Consider the following 17,772-nt stretch of genomic DNA (forward strand, 5'->3'; position numbering starts at 1 on the left):
CGTCGTCTTCCAGAGTAGTAGACGTAGTATCAGTCGTTGGAACGTCTTCAATTGGACAATTTAGCGCTTCGGTATGAACCTGCTCCTGAGGCGTATAAACTGAATCTATCATTTTCTGGTTATCTTCCTCGAGCGCGTTTATTGACGAATATTTATTTTGTTCTTGTAGTATTTTACGGGCTCGTTCTTCGTAGGCGATGTGGGCGTTCCTTGTGTCCAGGTACGCGTCTAAACGCGCCACACGATTTTCTTCATCGGCCGTAAGGCCGAACAAAGATACGACCGAGAAAACTTTGAAATGATATCGCAAATGCTGAAGGTCTTCGAGTGAAAAAGGTAATTCAGCGGTGTCAATATCTGTGTAGGGGTCGACCTCAAAGCGAAGGACCCAAGCCTCACGTATATGCTGAAACCTAGCTTTTGTTGCTAGATCAAAAGTTTTTTGGATAATTTGCTAGGCATTAGGGCAAGTTTGTGTTAGGTCGAGGGCTTCCTGACATGCCTTGGGTAGTCCGTATAAGTCATTGGAGGAATATTTCTTATGAAATTCCCGCATGTACTCCAAGGATTCACCAAGGAATGGAGGGTGCAGATTGCGCCGTACTTTGACTAACGGTTCCGACGGTGGTAGCTGAGACAGTTTCTTTTCGGCCTCTTGTCTAAAATGCTAGAGATGAGCTCTCATCTCCCCAGGCCGAAGAAGGAGCTTATGCGTTTCTTGGATTCTTCAATGGTGGTTTCAAAGTTGCGAGCAGCTGGCTTTTTTCCTTCAAGTAATTCGGTTATAATAGTCGGGGTCGACCGATCGTCACCGCTTCTTACTGCCTCTTTTGGCTGCCACTGGTTAGCCGAGTTGGCCTGCGCTTCTTGTTGTCGAGTCATGCAATCTATCCATTGGCGATGACGTTTTTGAGACTTAGATAATGCTGTATATAGGCCAGTTGGAGAATTGTAACTGTATCAACGTTGGTCTCGTGGCCTGGGCTGTTTGAAGGTTTTTTAATCGACTGACGAACTCGAACTGCTGGAGTTGCATGAGTAATAATCTTCATTATAGAATAGTGTGTCAAAGTCAAGACGCCGTCTGACTGAGGCCAGGCCTTTTGCTTGTACCTGTGGGTCGAGTCTTTCAAACACTTGGCGTCGTGGACCGACACTGAGTTGCTTTGGCGGTTTTGTAACGGTCGTGGATGGTGGGCCTGAAGTTGGTGCCGAAGATGCCCTCTTTTTAGGTTCAACTCGTGTTTTACTGTGGTCGCACAAAACCATTGATTCATGAGTTTCTTCGAAACTAAAACCTGACATGGGTTCATCGATGGCCGGCCCTGAGAGCTCCGTAGGTGGTGCATTTGAAAATAAATCAATTTTCAGTCTTGGTTGACCATTCTGCTTACGGACATGCTGCACCGAAACGTATTCGGCCTTCCCTTTTCCTTTGTTTTTAGGGAGATGAGCATCCACCATACCAATTGTTGTCGAGGGGAAAAGATTGACGTCGACCGCCATCTGTTTCTCCGGGAATTTTAGCTTACCCTTCTCGATCCAATTTTGAATCGCGTCTCGAAACACAACGCAATTATTGGTAGCATGCTTGTTTGAATTATGGTACTTGCAATATGTTTTGCCCTTCAATTCTTCGGGCCGAAGTTTGATGATCTTTGCTACCAACAACTGGTCGAAAATTGCATCGGCTTTGGTGATATCGAAAGTGTAAACTTTCGATGTTTTACTCATCTCCTCGGCGGCTGAGCGGGTCTTGGTATCTTTGGGACTTACTTGAGCTAACGCCTTGCAAATGTATGGTTTATCTATCACTATTTCAACCACGTCCACACTGACATACTGGGGGTCCTCGCTTTCGGCCAATGCGTAGCTAACCGTGGGATTCTTATATAATGTTCCCCGGGATGGGGACTTCGATATTTTTTCCTCTCGGAGCAAATAATCATACTGCTCAACATGTTGAGCAAGTTCGTACATATCTCGAATATTTGCCCCAAGAAACTTCTTTTTATATTCCATGTCCAGGCCGTTCAGGGTAATTCTGACGAATTCAACTTCAGGAAGAGGTACTCAGCACCAATTCCTGGCCGACTTGAACCTTGTTAAGTATTCCATTGGGGATTCATCGGATGGACTTGAACCTTGTTAAGTATTCCATTGGGGATTTGTCGGATGCTTGAGCCATCCTAGCCAACGATGAAATGAACATTTCCATCCCTGGTCGATAAAATTGTTCATGGAATTTCTCAACCAATTCATCCCAACTCTGGACGGAGTTTGGTGGGAGATTAATATACCAAGTGAAAGCTGACCCTGTCAGTGAAAAGTTGAATAGCTGTAGTTTATGGAAGTCACTATTGACGTCTCCACATTGCGCTGTGAACCGAGCCACATGTTCTAACGAGGATAAGGACGACTATCCGGCGAACAGATTGAAATCGGGGATCTTGAAGCCTCTAGGGTATTCGAACCTTTCTACATAAGCTAGGTGCGGGTGGATGAACTTTGGGAACTTCGGCCATTTTTTTAGGGTCGAGTCGATCATTCTTTGGACCTCGGTCATATTGACGGATGCTTCTTCTTCTCCCTGGCTTGGTCTGTCAGATCTATTGCCTGATCCGCTTATTTTCTCTAAGTCAATTGGTTATAGCCGAGTGGATCCTTTCTCGGCTTGTACTGGAACATTTGTAAAGGAAGGCTGCCGAGGTTGGCCGACATGGCCACCTCCGAAGGCTTTACTGACCAACAGTTCAAGCATCCTGGTTTATGTATCACTGTTGCTTCGTATTGCGTCTAGTAAATCATTCATTTTCTGGCCAATCGACTGCTCGACCTGTCGGTATTTTTCATCGAGTCATCTTTGAAGAAACGACCTAGTTGGCGGATCAGAACCCTCTCCACCATCTTCGTTGCAATCTTCCACTATTCATTCAGCAAAAATTCCTGCCGTTTGATTGGGAATTTCTGGGTTACGAGGCTGTCCACCGAGACAAATTTCCTTATCTCAGCGTGTCGCACTTGTAGCCTTGGATGGTGCAACAATGATCGGACTTTGCGCCTGAGGCAAATCTTGCCCAAGGCCTTGCATTGGTAAGTCAATTGTCGACTTTCCCATGATTGTTTTCTTCTTTACGGACCGTGTCTCAATGGTCATGAACTCCGAAGGTCTAGCACAATGTCCCACCTGGTGTGCCAAATGTTGACCCTAAAAATTACAAAGCCTACATGGCGCGCAGGCCGAGTAATTAATAAGCTAACTACATCCTTTGGTTGAATGCGGGATGTGCAAACTCGTCGGTCGAGCTCGGCTGAGGAGTAAAATTTGTTGATGTTACGTGGAGCGCGTTGCTGACTTCCTTATCTTGATACTGCGGCCGAGGAAGGAACAAATCTCGGCCTTTGGATTCTCGAGCCTGAAGACAAGGCTGCTAGTTCTGCGAAGTTCACAAATCGTCGGCGCTGGATTCGGTCACAGTGATTATATTCGTAAGAGTATAAACACGTCGAATCAACACCAGACTATACGGACATAAGTATTCAAAGGTGACGTATGTCTTGATAATGAATGTGGTTCGGCCGTCAAAATGCCGAACTCTGAAACTCACTTGTGAGTATCCAATCATAAAATCACTCGACGTCCAATATGCCGAATGTCGTGACTCGTAACACCTTACTTCGCCGAGAAGGCTATAAGATGACCTCTGCCAATAAGGATTCGAAAACCCTTCTCGACCGAGACTTGGATAGGTAACCAGTCGGCCTCGAAGCAGTGCTGTTTATCCAAACTGAAGGTGCTCATCAGTCGGCTGATTCTACGGCAACAGTGCTGTTTATCCAAACTGAAGGTGTTCGCTGGTTGCCTTCACAGTGTTGTTTATCCAAACTGAAGGTGTGTCGGCGAGGAAAAGAAAATTGAAAAATCTCAAGATGTTTGAGAGGTTTTGCGTATCGCAATTGTGTGTTGAATTCCAGATCCTCAATTGTTGCATGATGATGTGTATTTATAGCACCAACTCCTCCTTGAGTTTGAATTAAACTTATATCTGGACTGAGATTCCTTGTTTTGTTCCAACTTTGCTTCGAACAACCCTACTCTCACTAGGACTTTGAACTCACCCCTTTTTAGGGCTTTATTCATTGGTGGTTGAGAATCCTAATTGCACTAGGACTTCCTCGACCCCTTTGCTTATTTGAACTACTCCTTCTTGCGATATGACTCGACCATCCCTGCTGAATGGCTCGGAATCACCAGACAGCCCATAGTACTTTTGACACGGCTTTGGGCCGAGCAAAAACCTACACTCAGCCCAACAATATTATTTTGGGCCCAAACAGAGACGCACGAACGTCCTCCAATTTAAATCAGTCCAAAATTCATCTGGTTCATCATGTTTTGCTTCAGATGAAGTCGAATGTCCTACATTAGAAATATAATTCAAAGTATCAAACTTCTTACAAAATAACCAATAAATTAATACTAAGAATAGGGTAAAATATATAGTATAATATCAACTCATCATTGACATTTACCAAATTATTGTTGTAATTATTGTTGTAAGGTTATCTACTGCTGATGGTTTGGTGCAATGAAAACGCAAAAACTTTCTGCAGTGGATGAGGTATAGGCATGAAGACGGATTTCTTCGTATCACTTACAGTGTAGAACACAAAGGAGGAGTGCGTGCATCTCATAGAAAGCTCTGAATCAGTCGAGATGAATGAAATATTATGATTAATTAGTGTTACGAGATGGCAAACATGAGACTGTTTTGCTGGAATTTTGACAAGGAAACAAGAAAAAATAAATATTTTACACGCAAGCACTTCACACTAAATTACATAAACAATGCATATATATTGAAGATATTCCTTCCAACCCTAATCATCCTATACACGGCTCGAATTAAAGCTTTGCAGCCCGTGGTCTAAAGTATTATTGGCTTTAGCCACTTCATTTGACTATTGTGGTGGCTTCCTCATGTAAAAGCCTTACAACTTTGATATTTCAACATGGAATGGATCGAGTAGAAAGATACACTCTCAATCCCGAAGGCGAAGGGTGCTACACTCTCGGGGAGCCCACCGCTTGTCCCTCCATTGCAAATTTGTTACATTCTTGACGAAGAACCATGTATCATGTATGGATACATGATCTAGCTTTTTCTTAATAAAACTTGATTCACCAAATTATCTAAAGTTCTTGACGAAGAACCATGTGGACTGCTAGCTTCTTCCGCAAGTTTCTTCCACTCCATGGCTTTATTTTTCATTTCCTTGCCCTTCTCGCCCTCCATTAACTCTCTAACAAGCTTCTCCACATCATCTCTCTTGACATCATTTTCAATCTCCAAACCGCAGCCCCAATCATTGCATGTATAGTAACAGTTGGTCGTTTGCTCAGCAAAGATGGGCCAACAGAGCATAGGCACTCCTGCACACAAGCTCTCAATGGTTGAATTCCAACCGCTGTGTGTCAAAAACCCACCAACTGCCGGATGGTTTAAGACTTGCTCTTGAGGGCACCAACTCGGTATGAGACTTCTTTCTTTCGTTTCAAGTTCAAATTCAGGTGGCAAAATTGCCGATTCACCAAGAACCAAATCAGGCCTAATTGCCCACAAGAAGGGAAGCTTACTATTTGCAAGTCCCCAACCAAACTCCAAAATCTGTTGTGGCGTGAGGAATATTAAGCTGCCAAAATTCACGTAAACAACTGAATTTTGCGCCTTGGTGTTTAACCATTCGAGGCACTCAGTTTCTTCTTTCCATAGACTATACCCCATAGACTTCAGAGGATCTTTTGGTAGCTGATCCAGAAGCAACTGGAGAGGGCCAATGGCATAAACAGGTGGAGGCATAGATGACAAAGCACTCAAAGCATCTGGCTCCAATGCATCAAACGTATGAACAACAACAGCTGAAGCATCATGAACTCCTTCCACTGCTGCCAAGGAAAATTTAAACACAGTGTCATTCGGATCTGTAGTTCGAAAGCAAGTTGGGAGATCCCTCAACCGGATACCCTTCATTCCCGGAACCCAATCTATTGCCATGTCCAAAAATCCGTTTGTCAAGCTGCTCTCATCTACAACACAACACCCAAGGTAAGGCGGCCTAATATCATGATCAATAATTTATTAAATTAACAATTGACAAGCAGTATTTAGAGCCTATCTGTGACTGCTTCTGAAAGAGCTAAAAGTGTTTATGGGTTGTAGAAGAATAAAATCATGTTATGTGCTTCTTCAGGAAGCTCCTCCGAGTGCTTAGATTTTTTATTAACTTTCTTCAAATTATTATAACAAATTATGTATTTTCAACATTTCTAACCTTTTAAAGGTGCAAGTCCCTTTTCCACCAAAACAGGATATTGTTTAGAGCCCAGGAAGCCGGCTGCAGCGAAAGTAAAGAAGATTACGATAGGAACTCCAATCTCGTGAGCAGCTGTGATGGTGGATGGCAAAAAACCATCTGAAACCATACAAGTCACTGGAGGATTATTGTCCTTCAGTGTCTTGAGGAGGTTACGGAACGGAGCCAAGAAGTTCTTTACGATGGACTCCAGAAGCAAGGGGAGGTCTTGGCGGGTATTGATATCTGAGAGGCCATCTGGGATTGTTTCGTACCGAAAGTCAGGCAATCCATCAAGGGAGTTGGGGCCGAGAGACTTGAGAAAGCGCTTATGGTTGTACTCGGTGTTGATAAAGGTTATGTGAAAGCCTTTATGGTGGAGGAGCTTTGCAAGTTTAAGCATCGCCTTTACATGGCTTGGAAGTGGAAGCGGAGTAATTACAGCATGAGGCTTATTGCCTCCTACTTCTATGGAACTAGTCATCTCAGATTGTATGAATCTCTAGTGTAGGACATGATTATATATGGATGGATAGTGCACACATGATTATATAAAATGGATGAATATGGTTTTACAAAAAAATACTAAAATAACTATCATTTAATACAACAATTATATAGATTTAGATTTCAGTGATTTTAATAAAATATCTTTGATGGGGACGTAAAAAATATAAGATTTACATTGATAGGAGGAGAGACATTTCATGGGCTTATAAGTAAATTGTGGTACTTCTTATATTGTAAATTGGTTTAATGGTGGATCCTCAACTTTCTTCATGGTGTTAGAGCAGAGCAGGTTGTCCCTCTTATGAAGGCAAACAGCCACACGCACTTCACGGCACCTATTGTGTTGTCTATGTTTTAGGCTTAAGAATGAGTCCCACATTGATGAAAGAAGAGACCTTACATGGGTTTAGAAGTAAATTGGACTACTCCTTATATTGTCAATTGATTTTATAGTAGAACCTTAACTTTCTTCACAATGACTCAGATAAACAATGGACGGTTGTGTTTGCTCTTTGTACTTTGATCTCTTTGGCACATGTGTTGACAATTTCTGTTTGACCTTTCTGCTCATTCATTTTGGCTCTTTCTCAGCCTAATTTTTTTTTTGTTCTCTTTGGCAAATGTGGTGACAATTTCTCTTTGACCTTTCTGCTCATTCATGTGGCTCTTTATCATCCTAATTTTTTTTGTCAGACTTAATCATCCTACTTAAAACCAGAATGGTATTAAAGACCTGATCAGAATTAATTCCCAAAGTAAAATGGCTGTCGTTACTGTAACAGAATCAACTAACAGTTCACAAAGATTTTCAGCAAAGTGGAACATCCGCGTGTGTTAGTATTCATTTACATAAGCATACTATTATCTGAACAAATTCCAAACGACTAATTTTTCATTGAGAAATGGCAAGACCGGCCTAACAACAATGAGTATATTTTTGAGGAAGATGCTCACCCCGCATTGGTTGTAGTTAAACTAGTTTAAATTTCAAGATTCGTGTGTTAAATCAATTAAACCAAAGTAATCTAACAGCAATCAATTGAGGGGTGAGCATCACCCCTACTTATAGAGGGTGAGCAAAGATGCACTCAACAAGAATGGTGCAAAAAATTGAAAATGTTGAAAACAGATGCCAAAATATTGTGTATGTGTAATCAGCATTCAGTTAGGATGATAAAGAGCCACTCCTGCAGACCTGCTCTCAACAGTTGAATTCCAACTGCTGTGCGTCAAAAACCCAACAACTGATGGAGGGTTCGGGACTTCCCCTTGCGGGCACCAACTCATTATTAGACCTCTTTCTTTCGTTTCAAACTCAAACTCTGGTGGAAAAATTGCTGATTCACCAACAACCACATCAGGCCTAATTACCCACAAGAAGGGAAGCTTACTTTTGCAAGTATTCAACCAAACTCCAAAAGCTGTTGTGGTATCAGGAATAGTAAGCTGCCAAAATTCATATAAACAACTGAATTTCGTGCCTTGGCGCTTAACCATCAAGGCGCTTAACCATCAAGGCACTTGATTTCTTCTTTCCCCAAACCATATCCCATAGGCTTCAAGGGGTCTTTCGGAAATTGATTGAGAAGCAATTGGAGAGGGCCAATGGCATAAACAGGCGGAGGCATAGATGACAAAGCAGTCATAAAAACTTCCGGCTCGAATACGTCAAAACAACTGCTAAAGCTTCATGAAATCTTTCAAGTTCTTCCAAGGGAAATGTAAACACACAAGGTCATTCGGATCTGTAATTTGAAAGCAAGACAGGAGACCCCTCAACCTGATACCCTTCATTACTGGAACCCAATCTATTACCATGTTCCAAAAATCTCTTTGTCAAGCAGCTGTCATATACAACCAACATCCAAGTGAAGGCAGATTAATCTCATCAATAGTTTGTTTAATGAAAATTGGCCAAGGAAGTATTTCGGGCCTCTTTGGTACTGCTTCATTAACTTAGGAAACGGGTAAGGTTAGAGTTTAATGATGACCATTCCTTGTGCACCAAGTTAAGTGCTATACCCGGATTTAACTCAGTGTAATTAAGGGATTTCTTGTGCGCTAAGAAAGCCTCGCAGGCTTTGATAGTACAGTCATAGGCTATTAGGGGTTTCTAGTATGGTCCGTTTATGGGTAGGACTTTATTAGATTGAAACTTATAAATAATTGATGTCCCTGCTTATTCTTCAGTCATCACAAACTCTAAACTCCCCATATAGTTCTCATGATTAAGGTGCAGTAGAGAGGAGAAGATCACTTTCTAACAATGAAAAGCTCTTCCGACTATATTTGGAAGAAATTTTTTAGTGCTTGTGGATATTGTTCTCAATATTACACCATTGGCCTGTGCAATCAAGACCATTGAATAAAACGAATTTTGGACCGTCGGGTAGTTCCGAGAATAAAGAGGTTTTTAATAATTCTTCAAGATATTATTGATGGTTTTTATCATGATAATCATCTTGGAGGTTTTTATTAAAAATTAAATAGTTTGACAAGCAACGAAAGCAAAGCTATAAGACTCCTACAACACAATCACGATTTTGTCTCATCCTATCATTTAGCCTACCACGGTCAGGAGCCCAAACTCATTTTCCGATGAACTCAGAGGAGAAATAAAGCTCCCCAGTTAATGGATTCTTTCGGGACACGTATTGCATTTGAGGTTTGTGAGAAGCTGGTTGTTTGATTGAAGCCGTGGCATATGAAGGAAATGAGGATGCATTGGATAAAAAGGAAATGAGGATGGAAAAACAATCAGATAAATTGTTCTGTTTGCATCTAAAATGTACCCATTTTTACTCATTTGGGTCATTCGGGCTAAATATGGCATTTGGAGAATGATGGGCAAAACATTGAACTTGGAGAGATATTTGGTTGCAAGTGGGATAGTTTAAACATTATAATATTGTTTTTCCCTTTTGTTTGGGTGGTGGAGGTTTGCCAAGAGATTTGTTTAATCAAGACAAATGTTTGCTTTTGGATGAGAAGAGACCATGCAGGCAACATACGAACATGGAAGTGGACATGTGGGGAAACAAGCCACCTTACTTCTTTTAATTATTAGTATATTACAAGTAGTGGAGACATGTGGTGAAAACATGTGGTGGAAGTACAAGTTGCCATTTTTAATATCATTTCACATGTAATCTGGCAGTGAAGTTTCTTTCGGGCAAGTCTATTGTTCTCAGCAAGGATTATGGACACTCAAACAACCAATCTATCAACTCTACTCAAATCAGCTCATCAGCTTCCTTGTAGACATTTAGTTTTAGCCAAGCATCCATTGCTTTCCTTGTTTATTAGCTCTACTGCTCACTAGTAGTATCGATGACATGCCCCGATCCCAATATTCCCCGAATTACCAGGATAGGCACGTGCTGGCCGACACCCGAGGGTGATGAAAACCATTTATTGAATGCAATTGCTGAGAAAAAGGAATAAATAAAACTTATAAATTTAATTATGAAGAATAAGCACTAAAGGAATGTGTTTAGAGCATCAACTAACTAGAATACTAAAGGAAATAATATAAAATTGAATGAATAAAAGAATGGGTCCTACGCCGAGATGACTCAAAAATGCCAATGCGAAAGTGCCTTGATGCCATGATTGTACGCCTTAATTCTAAGTCCTGAAGGGGGTGCAAAACAAACATGAGTGGACCAAGTTGATATATATATATATATATATATATATATATATAATAAAGCAGTTATCAACATACTAACCCCCAGGTTTTATGAAAACATAATAGTATCATAAGTAATAGGTTTTTCCGAATACCCTAGCATGCCATAAAACCTTTCCATAAAACATGTCTCATATATAGTGTGCTACTAGTGGTATCAGTATCAGTAACCTTCATTTGCCAAATAGACATATCTATCACTTGCCAAACATGCATATTTATCACTTGCCAAACATGCATATCATCATCACTTGCCAAACAGGCATATCATCATCATCACTTGCCAAACGTGCATATCTATAACTTGCCAAACATGCATATCATCATCACTTGCCAAACAGGCCAAACATGCATATCTATCACTTGCCAAACATGCATATCATCATCACTTGCCAAACAGGCCTAACCTATGCCCAGCACGAAGCCAATATAATCATCATTGCCAAATAGGCATATAGTGATCACTAGGTACGCACAAAACCATTGAACATATATATATATATATATATATCTCAAAATCAACTTCATAGTATAAAGTCATCCACCATCTATATTATAAAGAGGTGTTCAAAAACATGTTCTAAATATTATATCGTCATCCATCAGATATTCTATAAAGAACATGGGCTATAGGAAAATTAGTAATAATTCAAAGTAGCCACAGTAAGCATGTTAATCAATTTCTCATAAAATGTTTACAAATGTATTCAGTAAATCATGCTTCTCATGTATGCATTTCTACTATTAAAACATGCATTTTATAAGAGGTCCATTCACAGATACGTAGCCGCCGAACAGCCACTCAAAACTAACGAACACGAAAACATCACAAATAATTATCCCTAAGCACATAAAGGGTACAATTAATAAAACTCTATTAAGACAATTGAATTTGGGAAAACGGATGTCGGAAACGGATTCAGGACGTCAAATTACCCTAAAAAGGGTCCTGGATAAATTTCGTAAAATGTCAACCTAAGAATATTCTAGAGAATATACCAGGAATATTTCAAAGAATATTCTTTGGAATATTCCAACCGGATATGGGCTGGGTTGGTGAGTTTGGGCTGAAAGGTCCTATGCCCAAAGGCCTAAATTCAAAGGGTTTAGGTTTAAAGTGCATGGACCTAAGGCCCTAAAGGGAAATGGCCCAAAGGCCTTTAAATTAACAAAATAATAAAAAATAAAAGAAATAAAAGGGTTGGGTTGGGCTGCCCAAGGTTTTGGGCTTGGCAGGAACGGCCCGAAGGGCCTGGGTTTGGTGGGTCGCCAGACCTCAAGAAGAAGAAGGCTGGATTTCGGGCGGAAAACTGAATAAACTTTAAACGTTAATAACTTTGCCAATACTCAACGAAATTGAGTGATTCAAAAAACAAAAATCATAGTTCTCGAAGAGACGAAGAGAATGGTACTTCACATGATGTCTAAAGCACCGTGGTTTGGCCGAAAAATATCTCGAAAGTTACGAAGGTCGCCAGAAACTGGGTATGATTCAAATGAGTATAACTTCTTCAATACTCAATGAAATTGGGTGAAACAAAAAGGAAAGTTGTAGTTCTCTGCGAGACGAAGAGATTGATACCTTTCAGGCCAGCCAACTCACTGTGGTTTGGCTGGAAATTACTTTAAAGAGGCGGTGCACGTTGGAAAACTAGGGAAGTTTTCCCCCGTGAGGTTCCTACGTCCAAACATCGATAAAACTTCTTAAAACCACTTCCAAACATACAGTAAGACATGATCTACAACTTTTGGACAAGGTTCAAGGCTAACTTTCGTCGGAGGAGGAGAATACTTGCCGGAGAACTTCGATGAACAGTGTAGGCCGAGAGGAAGGGAGGGTTTCGGGGTGTTCTCTTTCGATTCTAGCTCACTAGGGTGTTAATGGAGATGTTGATGTTGTTGTGGTGCAGTTTGTTGACGAGAAGAACCCTCAGAGAGGGCTGAGATAGAGAGAGCTGAAAGGAAGTGATAAGGGAAAATGAGGGAGAAAAGAAAACTGAGAGAGAAGGTATAAAGAGACCGGGGGACACAAATCAGGGGGTCGGCCCCCTTGGACACACTATTTAAGACCTAAAAACCATTTTTAAAAGTCAAAAATCCTCAAACTTAGTGAAAATACAAAAATACCCTTTTTGTTCCGTAAATCCCAGGACAAGTTATTTCAATCGATCTCATTTGTAGTTCATGTACAACTCATTTTCAGTCATTTAGATTACAAGAAATCTACAATACCAGTCATTTACTTTCCTCAGTCATTTACATTTCTAGCAACTTGTCATTTACATATTGTTCCATCACTCCATATAAGTGAAGTCCTTATCTTTAAGGCAAACAAAGAACCTTAATTTGAGTCACTCCTACTCAATGGCACAATCTCTTGGTTTGAAGTCAAACTCAGGGTGCAACCTCAATCATTCAAAACCCGTCTACTAACGGCATCTAGTAGTGGCACGCCCACACCCACCAATTTCATGTTTGAGTAAATTCCTGGCATGCCTGCAAGGCCCATGGCGAATTTAGGGAACAAACAGGTTCAAAGGAAGAATTGCAATTCTTTATGTTTGCGTGGATGCATGTACACATACAACTTGAGAAAGGGAGTCTTTTGGTTGGAATAGGGAGCGTCATTCAAGGACCACATGATTTTTCATTTGAAATTAGTCAACCTGGAAATGATTAGTATTATTAGGAAGAACTGCGTAGTTGAGGTTTCATCTTTAAATAGATAAGATTCTGCAACAAAAGAGGCTCCTTTTAACTCAAAAACAGTGTTGACAATCAGTGACATCTTCAGTTTGGATTAACAACACTGGAGCCATAAAGTGATTTAGGAGCATTTTCAACTATATGGTACTATTCAAAGCTTTTGAGAGTGGATGTCATAAAACCATCTGAAACCATATATACAAGTCATTGGAGGATTACTATTTGACAAATGTTATGTGGAAGCCATTGTGGTGAAGGAGCTTTGCAAGTTTTAGCATTGCCATTACATGGCTTGGAAGTGAAGAAAGTTGAAGATCCATCATAAAACCAATTAGTAATATGGGGAGTAACCCAAATACTTATAAGCACATGCAAGATCCCTCATCTCGTCAATTTGAGATTTACTCTCAACAGAAAAAAAGTGGAAGCGAACTACTTCCAGCATGAGGGGTATTGCTTACCACTTCTTTTTTTTGGGCATGTGGTATACTGCTCCACAAGCAAGGAGCATCCAGCCCATCTTCATCTTGAAAGCTTTAGATCCATCTTGAAAAGTTATAACGTCAAGACCCTCGAAAGTGGTGAGGGTTCAGGAAGTGAAGCAAGCTCGACCAAAGGACAAGTCTGTTCCTGCTTCGTCTTTCTATTCTTGATTGAAGAAATATATATATATATATATATATATATGTGTGTGTGTGTGTGTGTGTGTGACAATTTCTCTTTGTCCTCTGTGCTCGTTCATGTAGCTCTTATTCATAGTCAATTTTATACTATATATTTTTTCCTATTCTTGGTATATTTTGGTGTTTTGTTATGTGTTTTCAATTTAGGACCTGTAAATTTGTTCTAAACGTAAAGTAATCAAACGGTGGAATTTTTGAGTGATTCCAATTGAAGCGGGTTCGTGAGTCTGTTAAGAGGGTGTGTCAAAATTTCATAATTTTATCCTAAAACATGTCATTGTGGCAAATTAATTATGCCCAGTGCGCAGTGCTGGCAGATTGGGCTACAGAGCTTGTTTGTGACTTTTGGGCTGGACTTGAAGAGGAGGTTATAATCTTTAATTTGATTCGTTTTGGGCCTATTTTGAGGCCTTGAAGATTCAGAAACGTGGCTATTTCTCTGCTAGGCAAATTTCTTAGTCAGACTTGAAGTGTGTTTTTAAGTTATCATTTTATTATTTTATTTCCTAATTTTTAGAAAACCTTTTCTAATAGGGATTTTAATTTGTGGTAGTATAAATAAGGCTTTTTGACCATTAAGGTTCTCTAACTTAGCAAAGCTTTGGAGAATTTCAGACTTTTTAGCTATAAGGTGTTTTCAACATTTTTCTAGTTAATGATATTTTCTTTGGTTTTTATTATGAGTACGCATAACTAATTTCTTTTGTTAGGGTGAGGCCATGAGCCTTAGCATGAATATGTGATTTTATTAATTTTCTTATGAATGGATGCATACTTGCTTTGAATTATTAATCACCGTGACTAAACTATCTATATATTTTAATGATTGTTCACCATTAGGATATTTAGACGAGTAATTTGATGCAATTTTGATTGGAACATCACCCTGAAATTGAGGAAGGCTTTTTGTAATTGGTAATTGTAAGTTCACTTAAGGCGAACACCACTCTCTTAAGGGTTGCATGGTTTTTCAAAGGGTTTTCACAAAACTTAATGAGTCTTGCATGTTTATATTTGATCTGAAATCACAGACGGGTTGCATGTTAAATATACGTTTTCACTTGAACATCACAAGGAAAATACACATTAGGAAAAGCTAACATTCAAATCATGTATGTGAAAATTCATAAATAATTGGCAAAATTGCATAAGATTGTTAATGGTGACGGCAAAACCCTAGTCTTTCCCATAATTGATTTAATTTAAAAATGTTTTCCTTCTTTGCTGCCATTATTTCCAAATTTCTTTTTATTGTTAATTTAGTCTTAAAATTCAAAAATCTCAAATCTTTGATAAAATCTGTTTTAAATAATTATTTAAGAATTAGTTTGATTACAAATTAGTCAAACAATCCTGATAGATAACGACCTTGCATGAGCGATTATATTACAATTTCTTTGTACTCTTGCAAGTATTTTACGTGATTTTAACCCTTTTTGTGCATGTACTAAAAATCCTATCATTCATCCTAATTAAAACCAAAAAATGGTTAAAGACATGATCAGAATTATGATAGTCTCTCTTTCTTCAACTATATGGTACTATTAGAATCTCATGGAAAGATATTCGAACTTTGGGTGCAAACGCTGTCCTAACCAACTCGCGTATCATAGTTTGGTCTTTTCTATGTATCACTATGTAAATTGGCTGCCATCTTCTTCTTCTTCTCTTAAAGTAACCACAAAGAAATACAAAATAGTAGCAATCACCGGATGGAAGGTACATAAGCGTCCAAAGATTAAAGTTAGTAAATTGAAGTCCAAGACGGTGACATTTTTCTTATTTATTGAGACAATAACCTCTGCACAGTAAATACTGCTACCCACAACAATAGCATTAGCAACAAGTTTAATAACATTCTAATGGATAATTCTAGCTTTTTCTCAATAGAACTTGATTCACCAAGTTCTCTAAGTTTTTGGATGAAGAACCATGTGGACCTGTAGATTCTTCCGCAAGTTTCTTCCACTCCATGGCCATAATTTTCATTTTCTTGCCCTTCTCTCCCTCCATCAACTCTCTAATAAGCTTCTCCACTTCATCTCTCTTCACATCACTATCAATCTCCAATCCACTGCCCCACTCATTGCAAGTGTAGTAACAGTTTGTGTATTGCTCGGCAAGGACTGGCCAACACAGCATAGGTACTCCTGAAGACAAGCTCTCAATCGTTGAATTCCAACCGATGTGTCTCAAAAACCCTCCGACGGATGGGTGGTTAAGGACTTGCTCTTGCGGGCACCAACTTAATATTACGCCTCCTTCTTTGGTTTCGAACTCAAACTCAGGCGGCAAAATTGCTGATTCGCCAACAACCAGATCAGGCCTAATTACCCACAAGAATGGAAGCTTACTATTTGCAAGTCCCCAACCAAACTCAACAAGCTGTTGTGGTGTCATGACTGCTATACTGCCAAAATTCACATAAAGAACCGAGTTCGGGGCCTTATCGTTTAGCCATTCCAGGCACCCAGTTTCTTCTTTCCATAGACTGTATCCCATATGTTTCAAAGGATCTTTCGGTAATCGATAGAGAAGCAACTGGAGAGGGCCAATGGCGTAAACAGGTGGAGGCATAGATGAGAGAGCATCCAAAACATCTGGCTCCAACGCATCAAAAGTATGAACAACAACTGCGGAAGCTTTATCAACTCTATCCACTGCTTCCATGGCAAAGTTAAACACAATGTCATTTGGATCTGTAGTTCGAAAGCAGCCCGGGAGATCCCTTAAACGGATATCCTTCATTCCTGGAATCCAATCTATTACCATGTCCAAACATCCATTTGTCAAGCAGCTCTCATCTACAACACAACAACGTAAGACAAATTTCATCACTTTATTTATACAATGATATACTTTAAACTAATCTAATTAAACTGCGTGGAGAGGGATTCAAACATTGGTGCATATGAGGGAGCACATTTGCTCCAGTATTTAAAAAATTGGCAAGCAGTATTTAATCATAGATTGAGCAATAATTGATTCAACGTTTTTTTCACCTTTGAGGGGCGCTAGTCCCTTTTCCACCAAAACAGAATATTGTTTAGATCCCATGAAGCCAACTGCAGCTAAAGTAAAGAAGAGCGCGATAGGGATTCCAAGCTCTTCAGCAGCTGTGATGGTGGATGTCATAAACCCATCTGACACCAAACAAGTCACTGGAGGACTACCAAAACCATTTGTGTTGTCATTGAGTTTGTTGAGAAGGTTACAAAACGGAGCCAAGAAATCGTTTCTGATGCAATCAAGAAGCAAAGTGATATCTTGAGGGGCATCCTCGTCGGTATCTGAACTTACTGGAAGACCATCTGGGATTGTTTTGTACTGAAAATCTGGCAAGCCATCGAGGGAGTTGGGGCTGAGAGATTTAAGAAAGCGCTTATGGTTGTACTCGGTGTTGACAAAGGTTATGTGAAAACCTCTATGGTGGAGGAGCTTTGCTAATTTAAGCATTGCCTTTATATGGCTTTGAAGTGGAAGTGGAGTACATACAGTATGAGGCTTATAACCTACTACTGCAGTGGAACTACTCATATTAGATTGTGTGTATCTCTACTGGAAGACAGTACTGCTACATATATATTTTGGTCTACTTTGTACTTGTACAGATGACGATGAGTCAGATAAGTAATGGACGGTTGGGTTGGGGTTTGCCTTTTGTAATTTTGCTCTTTCAGCCGGCAGTTGAAAATGTCTTACTACCAAAGGATTTTAATCTCTTTGGCACATGTCGACAGTTTGTCCTCTTGGCTCATTCATGTGTCTTTTCTATGACCTAATCAGATTATAAACCACAAGGATTTTTTTAAATCTTTGCAACATCAA

General features: G+C 39.8%; 2 protein-coding genes and 1 long non-coding RNA gene across 3 annotated transcripts; all 3 read right to left on the reverse strand.

Moving 5' to 3' along the window:
• Nucleotides 1-4,718: 4,718 nt before the first annotated feature.
• Nucleotides 4,719-6,842, reverse strand: LOC137739461 (7-deoxyloganetin glucosyltransferase-like). Its single transcript, XM_068479034.2, has 2 exons — nt 6,334-6,842; nt 4,719-6,088 (listed from the first exon to the last, which is right to left on the reverse strand). Exons 1-2 carry the CDS (start codon nt 6,836-6,838, stop codon nt 5,157-5,159), a joined length of 1,437 nt encoding a protein of 478 aa, XP_068335135.2. The 5' UTR covers nt 6,839-6,842; the 3' UTR covers nt 4,719-5,156.
• Nucleotides 6,843-9,876: 3,034 nt separating this feature from the next.
• LOC148694165 (uncharacterized) lies at nt 9,877-10,654 on the reverse strand. The gene is made up of 3 exons (XR_015966583.1): nt 10,596-10,654; nt 10,429-10,498; nt 9,877-10,291 (listed from the first exon to the last, which is right to left on the reverse strand). It is a non-coding gene; the product is annotated as an uncharacterized LOC148694165 (long non-coding RNA).
• Nucleotides 10,655-15,657: 5,003 nt separating this feature from the next.
• LOC137739463 (7-deoxyloganetin glucosyltransferase-like) lies at nt 15,658-17,514 on the reverse strand. Its single transcript, XM_088699426.1, has 2 exons — nt 16,947-17,514; nt 15,658-16,748 (listed from the first exon to the last, which is right to left on the reverse strand). Exons 1-2 carry the CDS (start codon nt 17,479-17,481, stop codon nt 15,817-15,819), a joined length of 1,467 nt encoding a protein of 488 aa, XP_088555552.1. The 5' UTR covers nt 17,482-17,514; the 3' UTR covers nt 15,658-15,816.
• Between the last annotated feature and the right edge of the window lie 258 nt (nt 17,515-17,772).

This window comes from Pyrus communis, chromosome 9, assembly GCF_041283825.1.
Source record: "Pyrus communis isolate YQ-2024b chromosome 9, ASM4128382v1, whole genome shotgun sequence".
NCBI classification, from domain to species: domain Eukaryota; kingdom Viridiplantae; phylum Streptophyta; class Magnoliopsida; order Rosales; family Rosaceae; genus Pyrus; species Pyrus communis.